The sequence below is a fragment of the Pseudoliparis swirei genome, chromosome 6, assembly GCF_029220125.1.
Source record: "Pseudoliparis swirei isolate HS2019 ecotype Mariana Trench chromosome 6, NWPU_hadal_v1, whole genome shotgun sequence".
Classification (NCBI taxonomy): domain Eukaryota; kingdom Metazoa; phylum Chordata; class Actinopteri; order Perciformes; family Liparidae; genus Pseudoliparis; species Pseudoliparis swirei.
Window position 1 is genome coordinate 17001926 of NC_079393.1, and position 22079 is coordinate 17024004.

At 41.0% G+C, this 22079-nt stretch overlaps 1 protein-coding gene across 4 annotated transcripts in view; it reads right to left on the reverse strand.

The window, feature by feature from the left end:
• banp (BTG3 associated nuclear protein) overlaps positions 1-21816 on the reverse strand; it is a 37194-nt gene extending 15378 nt beyond the window's left edge. For 3 of the 4 annotated variants that reach the window (XM_056416147.1, XM_056416149.1, XM_056416150.1), the window contains exons 1-11: positions 21728-21816; positions 20357-20435; positions 19868-19995; positions 19562-19761; positions 19257-19346; positions 17752-17924; positions 14473-14712; positions 11222-11380; positions 8371-8492; positions 6739-6810; positions 4876-4920 (exon numbers count right to left, since the gene is read on the reverse strand). In XM_056416147.1, coding sequence (XP_056272122.1) covers positions 4876-4920; positions 6739-6810; positions 8371-8492; positions 11222-11380; positions 14473-14712; positions 17752-17924; positions 19257-19346; positions 19562-19761; positions 19868-19995; positions 20357-20426 — 1299 coding nt within the window. In that variant the 5' untranslated portion in view covers positions 20427-20435; positions 21728-21816. The remainder of the gene's footprint in view (positions 1-4875; positions 4921-6738; positions 6811-8370; positions 8493-11221; positions 11381-14472; positions 14713-17751; positions 17925-19256; positions 19347-19561; positions 19762-19867; positions 19996-20356; positions 20436-21727) is intronic. The other variant, XM_056416148.1, reaches the window with a different exon arrangement.
• Between the last annotated feature and the right edge of the window lie 263 nt (positions 21817-22079).

The window sequence follows — 22079 nt, forward strand, 5'->3', positions numbered from 1 at the left end:
GACACTGCCGCTGTAGTGCATCACTGCATGTGTGTGAAAAGCTTGACCTGCAACATAAAGTTTAAAGAATAAGTCATCGTGTTTGTTTAGGCAATGCACTCATATCATTTTACAGACCCAATCAAAGTATGAGCTAAAAAGAAAGGGAAAATAAATGAGCTCTTTCTTGGACTAGGCTCTCAGACCCCGCCGAGGGAATAGAGCCCTTTGTGCTGCTTTTTGTTCTTGCATCCTTTGAAAAGCCCTACTTAAAACATACAGAACAGCTAGAAGTGATGAATCTGAAAAGACTTCCTGGACTCTTATGTACTCTGAACTGATGTGAATATAATCTAAACCAAACTCTCGTCAAATTCTAGAAAGACGGAGCGTAATGTTGCTGCCAGGCTAAGCGAGTGGGTCATTCGAGGACACAAGCAATCATGTGTGTTTGAGGGTGTGTGACAGAGAAGCAGTGGGGGATGTTTGGTGACCACCTCAATTAAGGGAAAATACACACACAGCAAAAGAGCCAAAAGAACAATAGCAACACACACACACATCACCACTGTGCCAGCACACAGATAGTCGACAGCGCTTTCAACCACTGAGTGAATTGGATGATTGAAATCTTAAATCAGACTATAAAATATAGTGTTGAGCAGTGGAAATCACTTGGTTCCAGACGGTGAGTGGCTTGTAACTCCTTCAACCCAAATGTTGACATATAAAGGGGCAGGAGGAGGGGGGGTAAGACATTACTTCACGAGTATGGTTGCATGCTATACCGAAGCAGGTCACATTTCTTTCATGAAAATTACAGTTTTACTGATGGGTCATTGTATCTTAAATCAGTCGTAATCTCCTGTAATTCAGCACATAACCCACTAAAGAGCATTTTCAAGTATCATATTACCATCTGACTCAGCAACATTAAATAAACGGAAAGGAAAAGTAGTCCGTCGGCTTGAGTGACAGTCTCTTCAATACAACTGGGAGCATTCAAGGGCATCTTCCTGGTTTTACGTCATCAACTTCTCACAGATCTTAATCTAAGTTTTAGTTTTGAAAAGCCACTCACCATCTCCTGTGCTGCAGTACCACTCTGCGCCTACTAAACAGATGCCTCTATATGACTCACATAAGTAATAAAGGCCATCAGCCAGAAGATTGGCTTCTTATAAATGTCATTGGTGCCATGAGGGGACATGACCGTCACCTTGTTAATACAAGAAATGAAAGTTCCTTGTAGCAACTATGCAAAGTAATTAATTTATTGTGTTCCTCCGGGAGGAAATCCTTTTAGCTCTCTCCAAATTGGCACTGTGGCTGCAGAAAAAAAAGCAGCGTTGGTCCTGACTCGACATTCCTTAAAGATTGAAGCACGAACGTCAAAGCAGTTTGACACCCTCAAAGCGCTTTAAGTGCACGTGCAACCATTTACAACAATATGTGCACTTAAAAATGCACTCAAGTCGCTTTTAGTGCGTTTGGGGTTTATCAAACCCTGTTTAATCTGGTTTGATTAGGAGCTCATTAAACTGTGTTGAATGAATGCAAATAGAAAGTAAATCATCAAAGGAATCACATAAAGTAAGAATTTGTTCCATGTTGTGTAATATATGATTCCATCATTTTGGTAACTTGATAAGACTATTAACGAGTGAAAAAATTGATTGTTACTTAAATAAAATTGCATTCTAACTGGAATAATAGCTATTAAATATAATTCCATTCTTGCAGACCTGATGTTTAAGGAACCGGTGAGGCAATTAAATAAATATGGCCTGATTAAGAGTGCCATGCATTTTGAATATTATCAGATGCTAAAACACTGTGTAGTAGTTTATGTTACTTTACAACTATGGAAAAGAATCACAGCGACAATCCTTTTATGCACCGGTTTGACATTTGCAGCGTTAACAGTAGAATGGAGCTACTCGTGTGATAAAGTACAATACCTGGAATGAAAGCTTGGATTTGATTGGCCAATGCCATGCCCTTAAACACCATTGTTTAAAAGCATAACGCAGAAGTAATAGAATAAATATTGTTGGTATGTTTCTTAGGGGATCATGTGGAATGAATACATTTAAAAAGAAAAAAAAGAGTAAAGAATAATTTGCAGTTTTCTTTGATTGACCCCAACAATGAATACGTGTCGCCTCCATTCACATGTTATCATGTTACATAAAAACACCTGTCCGGACAAACAAACACAAAACACTTTAATCACCAGATGGGCAGCGTGAGAAATAACTTCCTTTCCTAAAGTCTTGCTTTTTGACAAACAATTCATGAATGTGAAATGACGTATTGGTCTGCAGGCGTCCATGTGTGTCCTGCAATGGCAACACACAGACCACTTTGATCGCGACTCGCTTGGATATCAGCGGAAAGAACAGAGGAACAGGAAGAGCTGTGGCCCAAAACATGAGACAGAGGTCCGGGAAAACTGGACGTAGACATCGACACAGAAACATTTGAGGGCCGTCGTGAGGGTGTATGTTTCTAATTAGAAGACCATTACAACATTAAACTGTATAGTAGTTAGTGAGGCTTTTGAATGGTTTTTTAAATGGATATTATTATGGATATAACTACCAGGCAGTACAGCCCAACACCAACAAGTATGATGCACCATTATCAACATTTACTGAAGTGCTAAAAGATTGTGTTTTAAATCTGCTCAACTATGACAGCATAAGCATTGTAAACAGTGGCGGCTGGTGAAACATTTTTTGGGGGGGGCGCAGTTGGGCGACGCGGTTTAAATAGCACTCAGCAATGAGAAGAAAAGAGGTTTTGAGTAGAATATTGTAAAAAACAACACTTTATTTCAAGAACACAGCGTGCTCAACACTGTCCAATAACAACTATCAACACACTGTAACTTTGGGCATGAGAGGTTCAGAGCAGCTTTAAGACACATTGGGTTGGGTTTCAGAGGTTTACAAAATAAAAGAGTTTCATCCTCACATGAAAGAGGTTCAGAGCAGAATAGAGTCAGAAAGAGATCACATGTTACATTGGGTGACAGAGTAGACCCACTACTGTAAAGAAAAGTAGCCCTCCTCTCTTTAAAGTTGGCAAACTTCTCAATAACTCTCTGGTGAAAGTCAATCATGTCTAACCAGCCTGTTTCCATTATTCTGGAGGGAATGTGTCTGTTTTTCAGAACTTCTTTGTTGTGTTTCGATGCCAGTTCGGTCTCCTTCTGCTGCTCTGCTCTGCAAACAGGGTTAGCTTCATGCTGTTAGCTAGTTAGCTTCATGCTGTTAGCTAGATAACTGCGGCAAGATTCGTGCTTCTTACACTTGTCTGAAGCTCTTTAGATCCCTCACCCCGTTGTAGGCCAGAGAGTTTCAGTCCCAGGACTTTGGAACAACAGACAGGGGAAACTAAACAGCATGACTCACTGAGCCTCCAGCTAACAGCTCCGTTAGCTACCTGCTCCCGTAGCTCCGTGGAGCTCTCTGGCTGAGGGAACGATACCGGTCTCTGATTGGCCGAATAGTCCAATCACGTGAAATAAGAAACAATGTCATTGGCCAGGGCGCATATTTTTGCGCCCCAAGATTCACGTTTCATCCGCCAATGAGAAGCCGTCCTTGCCGAAACGACCGTGAAATGTTTGCTCGCTGCCGCACACGTTGGGCCGGAGCCCCGAAAATAGGGAGGGGCTTCTCTCCGTGAGGATGAGTGGCGATATATTATTTATGTCACATTTAACTTAAGTGGTTGTTGACAGGCTGACGGTCTCCCACACACAGTTAGCACGTCAACACGGTTTATTTGCTATTTAAATGATTTGGGATATAATGTTTTTTGACAGGATGTATTTATTTTTTTCTTCTTCTTTTTTTTTCATCTCAAAATTTTAAGAGGGGCGGCGCCCTAGCGCCCTCTATGGACGCACCGCCACTGCTTGTAAAGCTTCTGTGTTTCAAATAAAGATTTGGATGACAACTTGTATCTTTTTAGGCGATAGCTCTTCAGTGCAGCTTTTACTGACCCTACCACCGTGAGCTAAAGGAGGTTGCTCTGTGACTCACAAAGTCTAAATGAGCACATTATTAGTGTACAATAGACCATTAGTAGCATTAAGGAGATTTTAACCTTTGAGGGCGTCCCTGTTTAGTTTATCTTGTGTGTGCGCCTGAGGTACAACATGCAGACACTGGCAGCGCGACCCGTTCCTGCCAATGGATTCACTCTTTCTGCTGCTTCAATGACGCGTTGGCCAAACTTGGCCAGCGAACTCTTCGAACACATCAGGGCCGCTACTCGCTACACTCACAGCCGCGATGCCACATAGAGGATGTGAATTTGGGATGCACCGATATCAAGCCGAGACTGACTCACACAGCTGGTTAATGTATCGGTGTCAATTCCTTGTTATATGTATATACTATAAAACATTCAATGCAGGAATTTTACTACCTGTTTAAGCTTTGACTGGTTCGTTGCTGCATTCAAGAGGATTCCACTTCACGAAGTTGCTGGTGTACATCGTATTATTGTATCAATAAATAACAGTTTGGAGACTTGAAGTAGATTTACTTTGCTCAGTTTGCTGCAACAATTTTAAAAATCGCTTTCTCGCCGGCAGTGAAAGCAAATGAATACGTCCACGCAGAATTAAACTCTCTATATTTCTCCGTGACTATCCATTGATAGTTTATTGAAACAGTATCACCTCAAACTCCAAGACAAGTGGTGTTTGTTTCCCTTCGAAAGATTGTCCACTTTGCAAATAGCATTCGTCATACTCAGGGAGCCGCAACAGAGGGGCTGAAAAGCCACATGCGGCACCGGAGCCGCAGGTTGTGGATACAGAACGGGTTGATTTGTGTAACGTGACTCCTAATTTCTTCCCTGTGAACGTGTTCTTACCTGTCCATCCTGACCAACATGTACCTGGTGGATCTGGAGATTTCCCTGAAATAGAGAAGAGACAGGTCACGTCAAAGGCCTGATGCCATATTTTATACACATATAATAATTTAGCCATTTCAACCACCAAACATCAAGTCTTAAAAATTATCAATCTTTTCCATTTCTTTGCCCTCCTATTCACAGTAATCTGCGTGGACAGCAGATTACTAAAACCTGCATTGTTCAAAGGTGAATCCAGCCATTTAAAGCAGGTAAACTGAACTCTCTTATTGTACATGATGACATAAGAGTGAGAACGATTGTGTCATTTCAAACTATATAAAGACTTGTGTAAACAACAATAGAAATCCATTCACAAAGGCACAAGCCTATCGCAGCTCAATCAAGATGCAATGACCATCGTAAAGACTTTGAACACCCACAGTCACGTTTACAAGACCACAGAAGAGAAGACATCTCAAAAGACAAATCAACCTTTTAGTTGGTTTCTCTTGTTACTCGTCATTCATGCATATATCAAATGTTGTCGGAAGTGCCATATGGCAAAAGCCCAGTGTGTTCTCTCAAATAGCTCATTTCCCTTCAAAGCACAAATGACTTTGATGAAAGAGGCGCCTCCCTAATGAAAACATATTGTAAGAGTGGCAGTTGGGAGAAGTGGGATTTTGTTGCTTAGCTTTGAACTCCAAAAAACAAACAATATCATGGAACAGGAAGAAGAGGAGAAAAAAAACTGGGCTCCGCCACAAAGAGCAGGAAAGGCTTTAGAGCGTTTCTGCCTCCAATTCCGCCTCTCCTACTCCATCGTGTATTTCCCCCTCCTAGTGTCCTCTAGCACCACTTTATAGGAAATGAGAAAAACACTTGGGCAAGGTGTCAATTGCTTTTGCATAAATGTCTAGCTGTCATGCATCTGTGGCACTTATCATAGAGTATGTGATTAGAAGTGTACATAGACCGGAGCCGTGTAATTAATACCTCTTCCACATTCTCAAAATATCACTAACAATAATGCCGATGCAGAAATTCCTCTTCAGCAGTCGGTGTGGTTTGTAATTTGATTTTGCATGTCTAGTGGGGAAGATGAGACATCTGTGGATTGTGTGGAAACAAAAGTCATAACCCTGCGCAAAAGCAAGCGGATATATAAACATTACGGGACATCTGCTTTTGTTAAAATTCCCAAATGACTCAAATGTTGTCAGGTAATACTTGAGTGCATTATGCTAACCGAAACATTCAGGGCTGAAAAGAAACAAATGTTTATTGACTCTTACCAAACCTATTTGACAACTGAAAATTAGAAGGTTGCTCTATAAGACGGCTCTTCCCATTCTTTCTTTTTAGAAGTAAATGCTACAAAATGTGAGGTTTAGAATCACACATTTGATCGATCATTGGTAAGCAGGTTTAGATCAACATTTGAATGAGGATTCTTCCACAGAGCTAAAGGCGGATCAACCCTATGTTGGTGAAGAAACACTTGGCAAGCTTTCAACATGACGTAAATCAAAACATGACATCAAAAGAAACCTGTAACTTTATAGAAATTGCACAGGGCAATCCAGGGTGCATGTGCTTTATCTACATGCACACACAGATGGAGTGGGCTTTTTCAAACGGCCAGTCAAATAATGTCATCAGCTAGCCTTAGAAACCAGACTTCAAACACGATATACTGGCCTGGCCACACTAAAGTAGACAACATTATTTTCGTAAAGTTCAGTAAACCACTTCTTTCTCAAGCATGAGTTTTCTGTAACCGTTGTATTCTGTCCAGACCAACGCGTTGACTTGAGACTGACTCAAGAACAGGAGTGGCTGATGTTCTCTGTTCTCTCTGACCACACAGACACTTGCCTCACTGTCCTGTGTGATCTGCACCTCCTCTCCTTGTGGCACCTGGGCAATGTGCAGCTGACCCTGAGGAATCTGAGAGACAAGGATGAAAAAGTCGAAGATGGATAAATTACGCAAATATTTTTGCCAAGGCATTTTTTGCTTTAATGCTAAACTGCAAAGAAATCTAAGAATGATTATCATACTCCTACACTTAGTGGTTAAATGACAGGTCCACTTCAAGTCTGTCTCACAATAGTCAGGCCCCCATATACAGATGGAAATGTATTTCATAATTTTTAAAAGATAAAAATACAGTTGTTGTTTTGTGCAAAAATATATTCTTAACTCTTTAGTTTAGTCTAATTTGATTAACAATTGGGTTAAATGTACATTGAAATCACAGGAAAGGAAGAATAACAGCAGAACGCAACACTAAATTATGAGGTATCTTTGCATCACCGTCATTACAGTGAGTGTACCAATGACTAGATATGGAGCCTCAGCAGAATGTTCATATACACTACCGTTCAAAAGTTTGGGGTCACTTAGAAATGTCTTTATTTTTCAAAGAAAAGCACTGTTTTTTCAATAAAGATAACATTAATCAAAAATACACACTATACATTGTTAATGTGGTAAATGACTATTCTAGGTGGAAACGTCTGGTTTCTAATGAAATATCTCCATAGGTGTATAGAGGCCCATTTCCATCAACTATCACTCCAGTGTTCTAATGGTACATTGTGTTTGCTAATCGCCTTAGAAGACCAATATCTGATTAGAAAACCCTTGTGCAATTATGTTAGCACAGCTGAAAACAGTTATGCTGGTGATATAAGCTATACAACTGGCCTTCCTTTGAGCTTGAAGTTTGAAGAACAAAATTAATACTTCAAATATTAATCATTATTTCTAACCTTGTCAATGTCTTGACTATATTTTCTATTCAATTTTCAATTCATTTGATAAATAAAAGTGAGTTTTTATGGAAGACACAAAATTGTCTGGATGACCCCAAACTTTTGAACGGTAGTGTAGTATCATCACATCATGTGTAATACTTACTGTTATATATTTTAGTTAGTAACACTGACTTTGCAACTCACACACTTGCACTTAATTCCTCACACAAAAAACTTTGTCTAACAGCTTGTGTGCATCACCAGTTGTTTGAATACACAACATTAAACAAGACTAGTCCAAAATGCTCACACTCAATAAATAAATGTAAACTCAATGATAAACCCGAGGAGGAATAGATGGCACTTTATCAATTTGATCAATTGCAGAGATGGTGTAACTTAAAAACTCAGATATATTTAGGATCTTAAACAGGCCAGAGTTTATTTCAGTGGTCCATTGATTGTTGAAATTTGGTATTTGTGGGGATTTCAGGACACAAGGGGGTCAAGTCACTTCCTTCCTGTCCGCCCACATAAGCTGCTCTGTATTTCTGCTGAACGCTCCATGTGTCACTCTGGTGGGTGGAATGATCTTTCCCCCTGAACTAGAAACCGGATCCCCAGATGACAGCCGCAAGGCTCATACTGTTGCCGGTAGAGTATACTCTGTTGCGTTCTTGTCAAATACAAATGTTTTTTTATGGATGAATTCAGAGAAAGATTGAAGGATTAAATGTCTGACACTCACCACCTGAACTTGTCCATCCTCCCCGATGCGGTGGAACTGGACTTGTTGATTGGCCAGTGTGTAGTGCAAGGTCTGCTGGGTGGCCGTCTCAATTTGGCCCGTTTCTTCTGACATGCCGCCCTCTGGTTGGGAGGACAAACAGCATGTTATATGAACTGCGGAAGTAGGTCAGAAATACATTGCAAATTATTCAAGCACATATAAGAAATAGGGATGAGGTCTCTAAGACAGACACACAAACCAACAAACACCCGTTCATCAGGCAAAGGCCCTTAGCAACGTCTTGTAAAAAACCTGGCTAGCTAATTCCCCGACCATCTGCTGCATGATGCCGTGTTTATACTTTATCAAACGCCTAAATACACAACAAGGGCTCTCCAGCAAGCCATCCAAACACATTCATGGTCTCACAGCCAAACACAAACTCCAGGCCTCAGTCTAAACACCCGCCATCACACCAGCAGTTTGAAACCCCTGCATAGACCCGTCTAGAACACGCTAAAGACTTCAAGACACCTTTAAGCAATCAAAGACAACAAAGTGCTTGTGACAGTGGAGTTTTAATCAAATGCCAGAAACTAAACAAAACCACACCTTCTCTGTATGATGTCAAAATGTGCAGCATTTGGGAGAAGTGAGGACTGAAAGGATTTTAGGTCATTTTTGGGAAACGTTGCTTGCAGCAATTAACAGCGCAGAGGAATGGCAGTCTACTTTCTTTATCATGAAAACACGAATATAGCTTAAAGCAATACAAAAAAATAGAAACATTTGATAGTGCATACACATCAAGAAAATCTGTGTATGTTGTGCTGCTTTGAAAAGTAAGGCTCTCTTTGGTTACAACCGCTTTGTATTGTGTAAATAATCCTCAGGATTTGTGTTTCCTAGTCAAGGAAGGGAGAGCCCGGCGGCTTGAGAAAACTAGTTTTGGTCTGAGCTCTACTTGCTGGTTTACAGATAAATAATGGTTTTAAAAGCAGAATACTTGAGTATCAGATCAAGGAAGGAATAACTGGTGTGTGTCTTTGTATGTTTGTCCATGGACCATATGACCTAGTAGACTATGGGGTGTGTGTGGCCTGTAAAGGAAGGGCCTTAAAACCCTGAGCACTCACAGGATATTTGGGTTTTCCCTGCAGTCTTACTTTTCCCTGATCCGAGGTCAGATGTGATGGCTCACAGGGAGGGACGGACAGCAGGCATTGTGTGCAGATTACAACCATCTGCAGCAAAACACACTGCATCTGCATTTGGGTTGAGGTTTTAAAATGCCTTAAAAATAGCTGGTGAAATAAGTCCTGTATGAGTTTACTGTGTGTGACTTTTTGTTGACTATTTAGAAAACCATTTACTGCATTAAAAGTTATAAAACAGGCACTGAGAGAACAAGGGAACGTTAAATCCTTCGTGCCATGTCAATGTTGTCGATGTACCTTGATTGTTCACTGGTCATGCCAAATTTGATAGTACCAAATCTATTCATCTGTCATGCTGATGAGAAGCCTCTCGGTGGACAAACCATGAACATTTGAAAGAAATTCATTGGTGGCTTTCCATAGTAAATCATTTTAAAAAGCCACAACTATCAAGATGATAAAATTAAAGAGGCTGACTAAACTTAGAACCTCCTTCAAGTATTTCCCTCCATTACTTCAAATCTAAAGATCTTCCATAACTACCAAGCAACTAATGTAACATGCCACAGCATAAAATCCAGCCATACTAACAACCAGTGATTGTGTCACTGGCCCGTAACCAATAGAAACAGCCGTAGCTGTAGTTGATTCTCACAACTGTGCGACTTGTTTGATAAGAAAATAGAGAGAAACACATAGCAACGTTATCCACAGAGGAAGACTTGAAGAGAGTGGAGCCAGGTAGGTGTTATTTTTCTCAGAACATAGAGGCACATGTCAATGTGCTCACTCCCAAAGCATTTCACAAGAAAGGTGGCAGAAGGTTCTCAATTCTATATTTTTCTAAAATAACAAAAAAAGGTCTTCACGCTTTCAAATGATCTTTTATAATCTGGTCCAGTGTTCCCGTCGAGGTCGAGTGTTTTGTGTCATGTTTAATTAAAATGGTAGCGCACACTTCAACGAGTTTTTAAGACGGAAACCAAATTATTTGACTGTACCTTGATGAATCCCATGAATGCGGGTGTAAATATTGTAATTATTTACCAAATGTATTAAAAATATCCATGCCATGAAAATAAAAGAATGTTAACAGCCTCTAATCAGACCCCCATCCTGGTGGGTTTAAAGGTCCCCCCTCTGAGTGGCAAGTGGCGACATAGTCTGTGAATTAGGCCCCCATCAGCAGAGTGTGGCAGTGGGTCCGCGGGATCATTCTTGTCTCATTTGGGCTCCGAGGAACAGTAAATTCATCAGAATAATTGCCCCTTTCTTTCCTCCATGCTGCGTCAGGGCTTTTGTCATATACAAAAGTGACGGTGGCTTCAACTCTCTGCCCCGTGCCCATGTTTTAGATTTATTTATAATTGAGCAGTGGGTGGCTGAGACCTGCGGGTGAAGTTACACTTTGATATTTTGGATGTTGTCATTTGCCATACTTTCTTTCTTCTGCTGATCTGTTCTCTGTTATGTTTTTAGACATGTTTGGATAAAGAGTGATACACAGTAAGTAACCAACTGGAAACGTACTGGGAAGAAAGGAAAGTGGTCTTTGATTAGAGAACCACACATCATTATCTAAATGGATTCAACACTGTGTCTCTCTTTCTAATTGTCTGTCACATAACATATAGGTCGTATAGCATATTCAGTACACTCACACGCACACACACGCACACCCAGACACACACGCACGCGCAGACACACATTACCTGCGGATGTACCTCGAGGTGTGCGTTTGGAGAAGCTCTTTACGGCCAGACTCTGGCCCCGCTGCTTGCGTCTCCAGGCGGTGCGACACTTTGAGTCGATGCTTTGCTTGATACGGTACCAGTCTGACTCGGTGATTCCAAATTTATGGAATAAGTGGCCTGTTAGGACACAGAGAGGTACAAAGTAAGCACGTGCAGCATGAATAATACAATATTGCTGGATTAATTGTGCATGGGTATATCATATCTAAAAATGAGTGTGCCGAGGTTATGTCATTTTTGTCATTTTGATATGTCTTTTTTTTCCGAAGATGCTCTCTAAATAGTCTCCTTTAAGCCTGAGTAAAGTTACATTTTTAGCGCACGGTGGTGTGATTTCAGGACAAGTACCTCACATATGTTACAACAACAACACAAGAATTTGATCTCACAATACAAGAAAGCAACAGAGCACTGCAATATAATTAATATAGGTGTAAAAAAGTCAGTCCACTTTTAGGCTACTGAGGTGTTGTTTTCTCCGGATCGATCTGGCTGCCGTGTTCTTCTTTCCACCTCAATTTCTTCCATGTTCACCTCGATTGCAGACATGCAATACGGGTTTATTGGTTTGTGGCGTGGTATACATAATCCAGTCCCTTGGTTCAACACAGAGATGGAAGCAGCCAACACTCTTCCAGCGAAAGCGTTCCAAACACCTGATTTCAATAATTATCTAATTGACTATAGAGGCAAGCACCGGACCCCGTGATTCAGCCGTCTGATTGGCTGTAGGGTTAGGTATTTGTAAAAGCCACTTTATCTGTAATCAATGTACCCGTGTATGAAAACTGATAGAAATACCTGTCCGGATTCTGTTTACTTCTGCTCCACTTACCCTTTGAAGAGCCTAAAGACTGCGCCTCATCCCTCCCTCCCCAGTAGGACTGGATGCAGCTGTATTTAGTGGCTGTCTACCCTTGTGTTATGAAATGTTTAAAGGGGGTGAGACGCTTGACAGCTCATTTCAAGTAAATGAAAAACTAAGCTACAGCCTGAGGAGAGAAAATTAGATGGGGGGGGGGGATATCTGTGAATAGCTGTATGGAAGCCCTTTCACACCTGATGAGTCCTGCACAGGCAGGCAGAGCACTTGTGCCTCCATTCCTATTCATTTTTTAATGCATGCGGAATGAGTCACCTAAAAGTCACTTGGCCCTGCTCCTGCTTCTGCATGCCTTATATGTGCCATGGGGGATATTTACTATAGCCCCCTGCAGGGGGCAGAGGCTGCACTCTGAAGGACAGGCTAAAGCTAACACAGCCTCTCTTTGCACAGCCATGTAAACCATATAAATATAGTAGTGCTGTGAAAAATAACGCGTTAACTCAGTTAATTCAATTACAGGTTTAACTAGTTGGTTTTTTTTAACGCATTTAACGCATGCGCAGAATGAGCTTCCAATCCGTCTGTTGTTGGTCGTCGGGACGAAAAAAAAGTCACTTGCAAAATGAGCTTCCAATACACCACTTCAATCTGAACTCTGTCCGCTCTCATGCAGACGGTCTGTTCATCGGTAATGATCCTTCCGCAGGTTCACCTGCGGAAACCTTGTTACGACTTTTACTTCCTGTAGATCAGGGTCTCAACACGTCGATCGCGACCTGCCAGTCGATCGCGGCGTAGTGTCGGTAGATCGCATGACATTAAAAGATTGGCCCGCCCCTGACATGTTCTCTAGAGCACGTCTTTGTTCTTTTATTAAACTAAACGTCTGTTGTTGATCGTATCTCCACAGCAGCATGTCATTTCTGTCTCTTCGCGTTGCGTTAACACTTATCGATCTCCGTCTTGCGCCACAGAGCTCCGTGCGCTGGCATCGGGACCGAGCAAAAAAAAGTCACTTGTCAATCTGCCCACCTGTCCGTGTCCGGGCCGGTGAGGTTTCAGCTTTGCAGCGGTGTCCCGCCGTCCCTTTCATCACGGCCCAGTCCATGAAGAAAACCCACACAGTCAGTTTGCCTCAGCAGCTGCTAGAGGAAGACTAGAGGCCTTTAGATTGTATCATGGTGGAGTTAATGGTTGACAAACAAGAGAAAATGCTCTGTTTAACCCTCCTGTTACCTTTACATTTACTAACATATTTTACCCTCGGGGTCAATTTGACCCCAGCAATTAAAACCTCAGAAAATTATTAGAATTAATATTGCTTCCCAAGTTTAAGTGTGAGGTACTTTATGTTTGTTTGTTGACTACCTAAATAGCCCTTTAAATAAATAAAAAAGTTGATATTTCTTATATGTTTGACACAGTGAAAAACAGCCTGGGGTCAAATTGACCCCAAAGAACACCGACATTAAACATTGAATGGGGTCAAATTGACCCGAAAGGTAACAGGAGGGTTAAACATTCTGTTTAGGATGAAGATGTATTAATGTTCCATATGGAAGAAAACTGCTAAATAACTGCTGAGTTGCAGCATCATTGTATAGAAGAATGTATAAATGTATATATCCGTCTTCTGTCATAAATCTCTATGTTCTCACAAAATATACCGAGAATATCGGTAATATGTGATTAATCATGATTAATCCACAAAAACCTGTGATTAACCAGATTAAAAATTTTAATCGTTTCACAGCCCTAAAATATAGTATATAGCCACATGGCTTTAATCCATTTCTGTCTGTCTACCCTCATAGGCCTAACTCTGCTTCTTGAGGAATTAAAGAGTTCACTGAATCGAGGGCAAATTCATTTGGAGCTTTCTACCAGACATGTGCTCTTCATACAGTCTGGTATGTTATCAAATGTGTTGTATATTAATGCTAGTGTGCAGTGACGAATCATGTTGTTGTAACCCGCATTGAGAATCGAGACTGGTCTATTTCTGTGTCGAATTCAGTGCCGCTTTGTCATGGAACAAAGATTAAATGTGGGACGGTCTCATAGAGTTCATTTATTGGTGGAAGGGGGTAAAGATTCAAACCCAGGCGGAGTGAGAAGTATTCGCATGAATTAAACTATGCCGTATTAATTAGATAACCAGTGGTTACTAGACAACAGTTTTTAGGTTACTTGTGGGTCATTTGACCAATTAGATAATAGTACATAAAAGATACTCCTTTTTGTAAACTGGGTTGTCGTGGAATAATGCTAACCACCAGGTCCCACTTGAATGTGTCAAAAATCCCAAAGCAAAGGGGGTGACGTGAATGTATGCATTGTCATTACTAGTAGATGGTTGAGATGTCAACGTAAGGGGACTCACAGCGAATGCCGTAGATCATGAGCGGGTCCAGCTGCTTCTTGCCATGTTTCCCCTGGCCAGAGAGGTTTGACAAGGCCTGGACCTCTCGATGAAACAGGTAATCTAACAGTGTGAGTGCCATTTTCTCCGCTGTGCGGCAGTTTGTGGTGATATGGAGCATGTCAGCTGGAGAAATTGGGCAACGAACTCGCATCTCTGGGTTGTTCTCGTCTCCCAACCAGGTGCCCACTGGATAATCATCTAGCGGAAACAGGAAAAGGAACAGTTATTCAAACACTGTTACACAACTCTGGGGCAGTATGCAAATTATACCTAGTTTTCCTTCACAGGCTGACACATACTACACTGGTACAGCCATTTATATTCATACTGTAATAGAATAGCACCCCCATGTGGCAGTAAATGAGAAGTATGGGAATTGTGGGAAAAATGGTGTTGTACAAAGCAGAATATGTGGCTTGGCTGTTTGCTCACAGCGTATGTTAGCAATTAGATCCGCCACACAAACAAAGCATGAGACACTGTTCTGGACACCACATGGGTACCATCTAGCTAATGATGACAGTTGTATAATGGTAACCCACAGCTGCAAATAAAGGATTAATAATTTCCATTTGAAGATAACCAAAAACTTCTTAAATCCAATGAACATAATCAGATAGACAGTCACAGTAAATAGCGACAGTTACAACAATGTGGACTTAATTTAGGTTTGCACATGTAGAAATAAACTATTCTCTTTTTGGATCAGCAAGACCAACTGCGCAAAGCTACTGAAAACATGAAGGATTAATCCGAGCATCTATCAATGCAGTCTGAGCCAGAAACACGGGGCATTTGACATGACACGTCAGCAAAGTTCCCTTCAACATGGACACCATCTGAAAGCCACGTTGAATAAGTGCATTCTGAGGAAAACAATCAAAGCAATTATTGAGGGCAGCTGTGGCTCAGGAGGTCAACGTGTCCTCGGGCCGGATGGTCGGACCAGAAACTTCATGGTAGTCTTCGTCGTCATCATGAGGCAAATTGTGAATACAAATAAAAATTGTGGATAAAAGTGTAAACGCAGGAAAAGCTACATTCTGAAACCAATAAAAGTGTTGTTTTTCTTGCTGCTGCGCAACCTATGATGGTACAATTCAATTGAAGTTGTGTTTTGTTATACGAGGTCCCCAGAGAAAATCTTTGAGGTTATCCTGAAAAAAACAATCTTGTCTCTAACATTGGCAATATAAGCGAGGCCAGGCAAGTATATGCTATCAAGAGCACATTTTAGACACAAAGGCTATTCAAAGTGCTTAATAGTATACACATATGTTAGATTTAAAGAATTTAAGAGGGGCAGAAGTAGAATAATTGCATGACCTCATGAAAAACAGTGGGAAACGGTTTTAGGCCTTGATTTAATTAAACGTCTTCAAGTAAAAGTACGTAGATTTGGATACTTTTCCGTACCAAAACACAATAAAATACTGAATAATACATTAAAATGCTCAAAATGACTTTAAAAACCATGCATCGGACCAATGTTTCACTCTGCGACACGATAGTTGGATGCTTGTTAACTTGCTTGGTGTAACTGACTGTAAATTTGAGCGGAATAGATTAGTTTGTGGATGATCGCCTCACAACCGGAGAGTTTCAGTTGCTGGCCGATAGATTAGTGCATCACTAGACATCACATGGGTCGACATGGACAATTATTCAGGAAATATGGGGTTCATCCAAAAGCTGCATCCCAGGGGGCTCAACGTGTTCTTGAAGAGAGCTGCGCTGGACTGGCCACAAGCTCCCGGTTATCCGTGTACTAATGTTGCTCGAGCATCCCCAGAACCTCAAAAACTGTTGTTGGAGTACAGTCGGCGTTCCAACATTGTTTCTTCTTCTTAACCTGAAAGACTATCCAGGGCTCTGAAGGAGCAGTTTTGGAAGAGCTCCCCATCAGGGATCATCCTCATGACTCGGTCTGGCGGTCCAAGTGCAAGTTCAACCCCCTGATCAGTCGTAGTGTTCAAATAAATGCATTTGTTTTGAACCGTTCGATACAAGGCTTTAAGTTCGTCATGCATTACAAAGCGAACAATTAGTTGGAATCATACTATCGCATTTTGAAAATAGAAAACAGCTTAAATTGTGTGAAATATAATATTATCGTGAAGCCACTGCATTCAACAAGGTAACCCACGCGACATAATGTGCTGTCTGACACTCCCACCACGAAAGAAAAACACCCGCCAGACACGTTTGCGCTAGACTAGCTCACCGGGAAAACCAAGAGCAGCACACACGCTACAAACTCTCCCTGCAGCATTAAGGCAGCTATTCCCTACTGATTCAAACCGGGCTAAAGCAATCGACACGGCTACCGGTACATTTAGAGCTACTTTCTAGTAGAAAACACAGGCTTTACAGAGCCCTGTGAGACTACCCCTTTTCAAGCCCAATTCAACCAGACCGTAATTCCTGTTTTGTAAAAGAAAACAAAAGCCCAAATAGATAATCAAATGTCCAAAGCATCCGCTGTTGCCCTGACCACAAACGGCTGGATGTCAAGGGCTACACAAAGCTACCTGACCAACGACACATTACCTCACTGCCGAGAAGGAGATGAAAAGCCACTTTCTTCAGACACGCCCCCTCGAGGGTCACACCACCGAGGATTTGGCCCAAGAGACGACCGAAGTGGTGGTAGTTGGAGCAAGTTAGTGTAACTATTCCTGTAAATACTGACAATGCCAGGAATATAGTTGATGCTGTTAGAGCTGCTGGTCTAGGGCCATAAATAGGATGCTTTTCCCACGTGATTAATCCTGCATCTCAGAAAGCAACGGCAGTGCAGCAGATCTCTCGCCACCCAGAAAAGAGCAGAGAGATTGTGACCTTCTTTCACAGAAGTACAACTGCAGCCAATGTGTGGAAGACAAAAAGGAGTTGATGCAGCTTCCTGTACACAAATGAATCCATCATTGCTCATTTCTATTTACTAACTACAAGGGAAGAAAAGCAATAACATACATGTAAAGGGCCTTTCTAAGCTTTACAATTAGCCTCTTAATTACCCATTCACAAACACAACGATGGTTTCAGAGCTGCAATGCGCGGCTTTGGCCCATCAGGACTTGGGACGTGTTGTTCGGTGTCTTGTTCAAGGACACTTTGCGGACAGGGGGAACCTGGGATCGACACGTCAACCTTGTGATTAAAAATCAACGCGCTTTATCTCCTGGACCACAGCCACCCCACCTATGTGTGTTTGTTGTGTCTTAATGAACATACCTTCTGAATTGAGTGTGATGAGTGTAACATTTTGGCCATTTTGTGCGTGACTGGAATGGCCACCATTAGAAACAGTGTCACTGGCCTCTGAGCCGCTGTCTTGTTCATCCTGACTCTCCTCAGGGCCCGGCACCTTTACCAAGATTGTGTTCTGCCGCTTCCTGGTCACCGTACTGAAAAGAAACACAAAATTGTAATCAGGATGTCTAACATCAAGACGGATCATGGCAGCCGCCACCTTGTATCAGGAATTCAGATTATTTTCACTGCTCAATTGCCTGGACCGAAAAACTGGGGGGCGATATTCCGGGAATGATAAATACAGGGCATTTAGAAATCCAGAATGCACACTTTCTATGCCTTATTGATTTGATGTATTGTAGTGCACAGCAAGCACCACCAGAGGTCAGTCTCTACTGGTGGAACAGGAAGCTGAGCTTAAAAGGGGAGGGGATAACTCACAGTGCATTTAGTCTTTAGACTAGATGGTAAAAATACCAGTGTGTTTTTTTTTTTACCTTTAAAGCTATTGCAACTGCCGTTTGGTCAATTAAAAGACAGGGCTTAGATATGATATTCATGATATTTTGCAACCACTACAACAACAAAAACTCACAGCGTCTGCCAATTTTGGTGAGCTTTGCATTTACCCATGTAATAAGCAGTGTAATTAGGAATAAATATCAAAAGCATTCAGTTTAACATCATAAGTAACGTAAGTTAATGTTTTATGTCTAAACCATTGTCTCATGAATTAGTCTCATGTTCCAAAACAATTCCAAAAGAAAAATTGTTTAATTATGTTGTGCAGGGGCAGTTTTAGAAATTCCACATAGGAACTCAAGGTACCCTTTTCAAAACACTAGAAACAGATTATACTGAGGACTCTCTTTTTACTGACAGCCATAAGCAAGTAATAAATAGTAACCCTAGGATTACATATTTAAATGTCAAAGTCTGTCACTTGTGTTTGAATGTTTCTACAGATTACTCTCAGGCTGAGTGAGTGTTTATCTAATCTCACCTTGCTGCCATTGCTTTGTTCAAGTTTTAACAATAAAAATTGTCTTTCTATCTGAAGAGATATGGAAGTTTCTGTAAAATATAGTGGAGAATGTGTGAGGTAAGGATGCACATATAGTCAATATAGCACACTATACATTTATCAACTCAACAACAGACACTTTTCCCACGAGGCTTCAGTGGGGCTGCATAGCATGACAGAGAGTAGGCTGCAGGAGAAATTGGCATGATCCCTTCACACAGGATTACTTCACTGAGGTGGTTACTGGCATTACAGGTGCATTTAAACAGGACTGCAGATTGACAGATCTGCAGAAATCACTCAGCTATTTTATTTTGTATTCAAAACAGCAAGAAAAGTGACATGTTCGCACACCTGTGTTTTCCAATTTTTAAAAAAACATTGTTTATGTGACACTGTATTGGGAAATATATTCACATTTCTGATGACTAGGCATATAGTGTGAATGTGAGCCACTCACTTGCTTAGCAGATTCTCCAGAGGGGTGTCTTCTTGGTGAGTGCCCTTTGGGTGTTCACTGCTCACGATCACATTTGTTTGTGGAACAACACTAAACGAGAATTTCCAACCACATTGGTGAACTGGCACATACACGCATGCTTTGCAGTTGGTTTTTAGGGAATGTGGTTCTGCTAGCTTTTGTAATGGGACTGAAAATGACCATTTTCTGCTTTATAATTATTATACTCAGAATATAAATCAAACCGCATTTGACTGCACTCTAAGCCTGAAAGGAGACTATTGTGGGCAACACTTTTATCTTACCATCGCACTTTGTTCCAAGTTTGAGTGGCCCCCTGAGGAGACCCTGCGACCATAGGAACCTGGATAGGACTCTTTGCACATGGCACCATGCTGTCTAGTTTGCGTCCAAGGGCTTTGCATGTAGCATCGAGAGAATATAACTTGGATTCAATTCCCTCCAGTCGCTGACTGATTGATGCGGTAAATGAGACCAACAGATTCTGGAAACAATAAGATTTTGAAAGTGTAATTTAAGCAACAAGTAATTTCTTCGTATTTTAAAGATATAAACATATGAGCTATTGGCACAGTTCATTATACTGTTACCTTAATCAAAGATACATCTTGGTTGTTGTTGTTGTTGTTGTTGTTGTTATTATTCTCCTGGCTGCTGCTTAATTTCCTCTTTTTTTTCTGAACCCTTTCTTCATCTTCTTCATGGTTATCCAGGATGTCTGGCATGAATTAAATATAAAGACCCTCAAACCAACACAACAACTTTCTTGTTAGGTCACTATGGGATGCCCAGATTGAAGCTCTGCTCCAATTTAAGCCATATTGATTATCTACATATTAAATTCCCACCGCAAAGTATTAATCAAGCAAATGATATACAGTTATAAAAAACACACTAAAAATACAGGTGGGTGATAATTATTCAAATTGTAACTGAATGAATGTCTATGTGTGATTGTGCCACATGGACCTGGCAATATCTTGTCAAAAAGGCAGAGAATGTAAATATTCACAGAAAGAAAAATTCACTAAACATTGATAAGAATATTAAGTTTTCACATTGTGTCACAAGAATCTTACCTGTCTGGTCATCCGGGTTAAAGTCCTCCACCGTTATTTGCACAATGTCCTCCATCTCTTGTTCAGACATTGTTCACAACTGAAATGAGATAAATGGGAAACTTGGAGAAATTAACAAGAGAGAAAAATATTTATTAACTTCAATTACACACAGAATATCTTTCTGTTGTGTTGCTGCCTCTGTATTAATGGGACATATGCACTTTAAATGTCACTCGCTCTTATATACTGTTCACTCATGGCTTTTTTTAAACATACTTATGCTGATCATTTCCTTTCTTAGATGTACCATTTATATACATCTTTCATGGTATATGTAATGCCATTCTAAATCATTTATACATGCATGAGTTTACTATGATTTTTGATTTCTTGAAAAAGAAAAATAAGCTTATAACATCCACCTTGTGGAATAATAATAAAAACTTGACCTAAAGGTTTATGAAGCACATGTAAGGATGCATTGTAACTGTATAAATCACTTAAACTCTTGACTCAATGTGGAATTACTTTATTATTTAAGTGTACATAAAGCATGTGGCTCGTCTGCTCCAGCGTGAGAGAAACACAGATCCAGACAGGAGGAGTGACAGTTATGTTGTGAGAGGGAAAGGGAGAGTGACGTTAGCATGGTATCCTGAAGAGTTACATCCTCGTCTTCTCCTAGGTTGATGCATCTTTACATGTCATGCATATATGAATACACGGAGTATGTTGTGATCATAAACAACTGACTTGACACCCTCGCATGTTCAGAACAGCTAACATTAGCTCCGTAAGGGCTTGTCGTGCAGGGGGTCGGGGAGGACGTTAAGTTATAGCTGTTTTTGCAAAACCCTGCTTCTCTAAATAGCTGACGTTTCACCATTAAAATATCATGAACACCAGCAACGTATCGGTGGCCCAACTGAGTTAACTGCGTGTACATTGCTAGCGCCACTTTTAATGTTAGCTAACTAGCGTAACAGCTAACTGGGCGGGGGTCTATTTGCGGTTTAATTAAGTTATCGATGGATAAAACGAACCAATGCAATCATAAGGCAAACGTGAACCATTTAACATAGTATAATGCCATGAGTGTACGTTTGTACTGCATTGCCCCGCGAGCTGGCAGATACGCATAGCTAGCTCAAGAGCTAATGCTAGCCAAGTTAGCACAACTCCAAACTCGGATTTGCTGCTAACGTTTAAACCTAAGCGCAGGAACTGTTTCTAAGCTAGCGGGCTGGTTAGCATGCTAGTGGGGCCTAAAGGCCGCCGAAATGTAAAGCTTAATCCTAAACATAACAGTTAAATATGATTTTGAATCCTCTTCTTTCCCCCGCTGTTGGCCGCACGACACATGTACCGTGTAAGAATGGGTTATATTACCGTGTGAATGATGAATTCTCGTGTTGTTTGTGGAGATTCCGATAACGGCGTCGTTCCTCGCGAGAGATGAGACCTTGCCTTCGTTTGCCTTCACATGGACAGCGCCTCATTCAGGGGGAACCCAGCGAGCAGGCTGTCGCTGGAAACAACCACAGTAGGAGGATTTAACACCAACAACTATTTTGACTTATCCGTTTATACACTTCAGCGGCATTGGGATGGTTTATGCTGTAGAGATACTTAATTATTTCAACACGTTTTCTTTAATTTCTGAAAAGAGGTAATTTTATTATTTTGTGTGACTTTAGCCTAATATACTGGGGCCCTTGCATAAATAGTCAATTAGGCAACG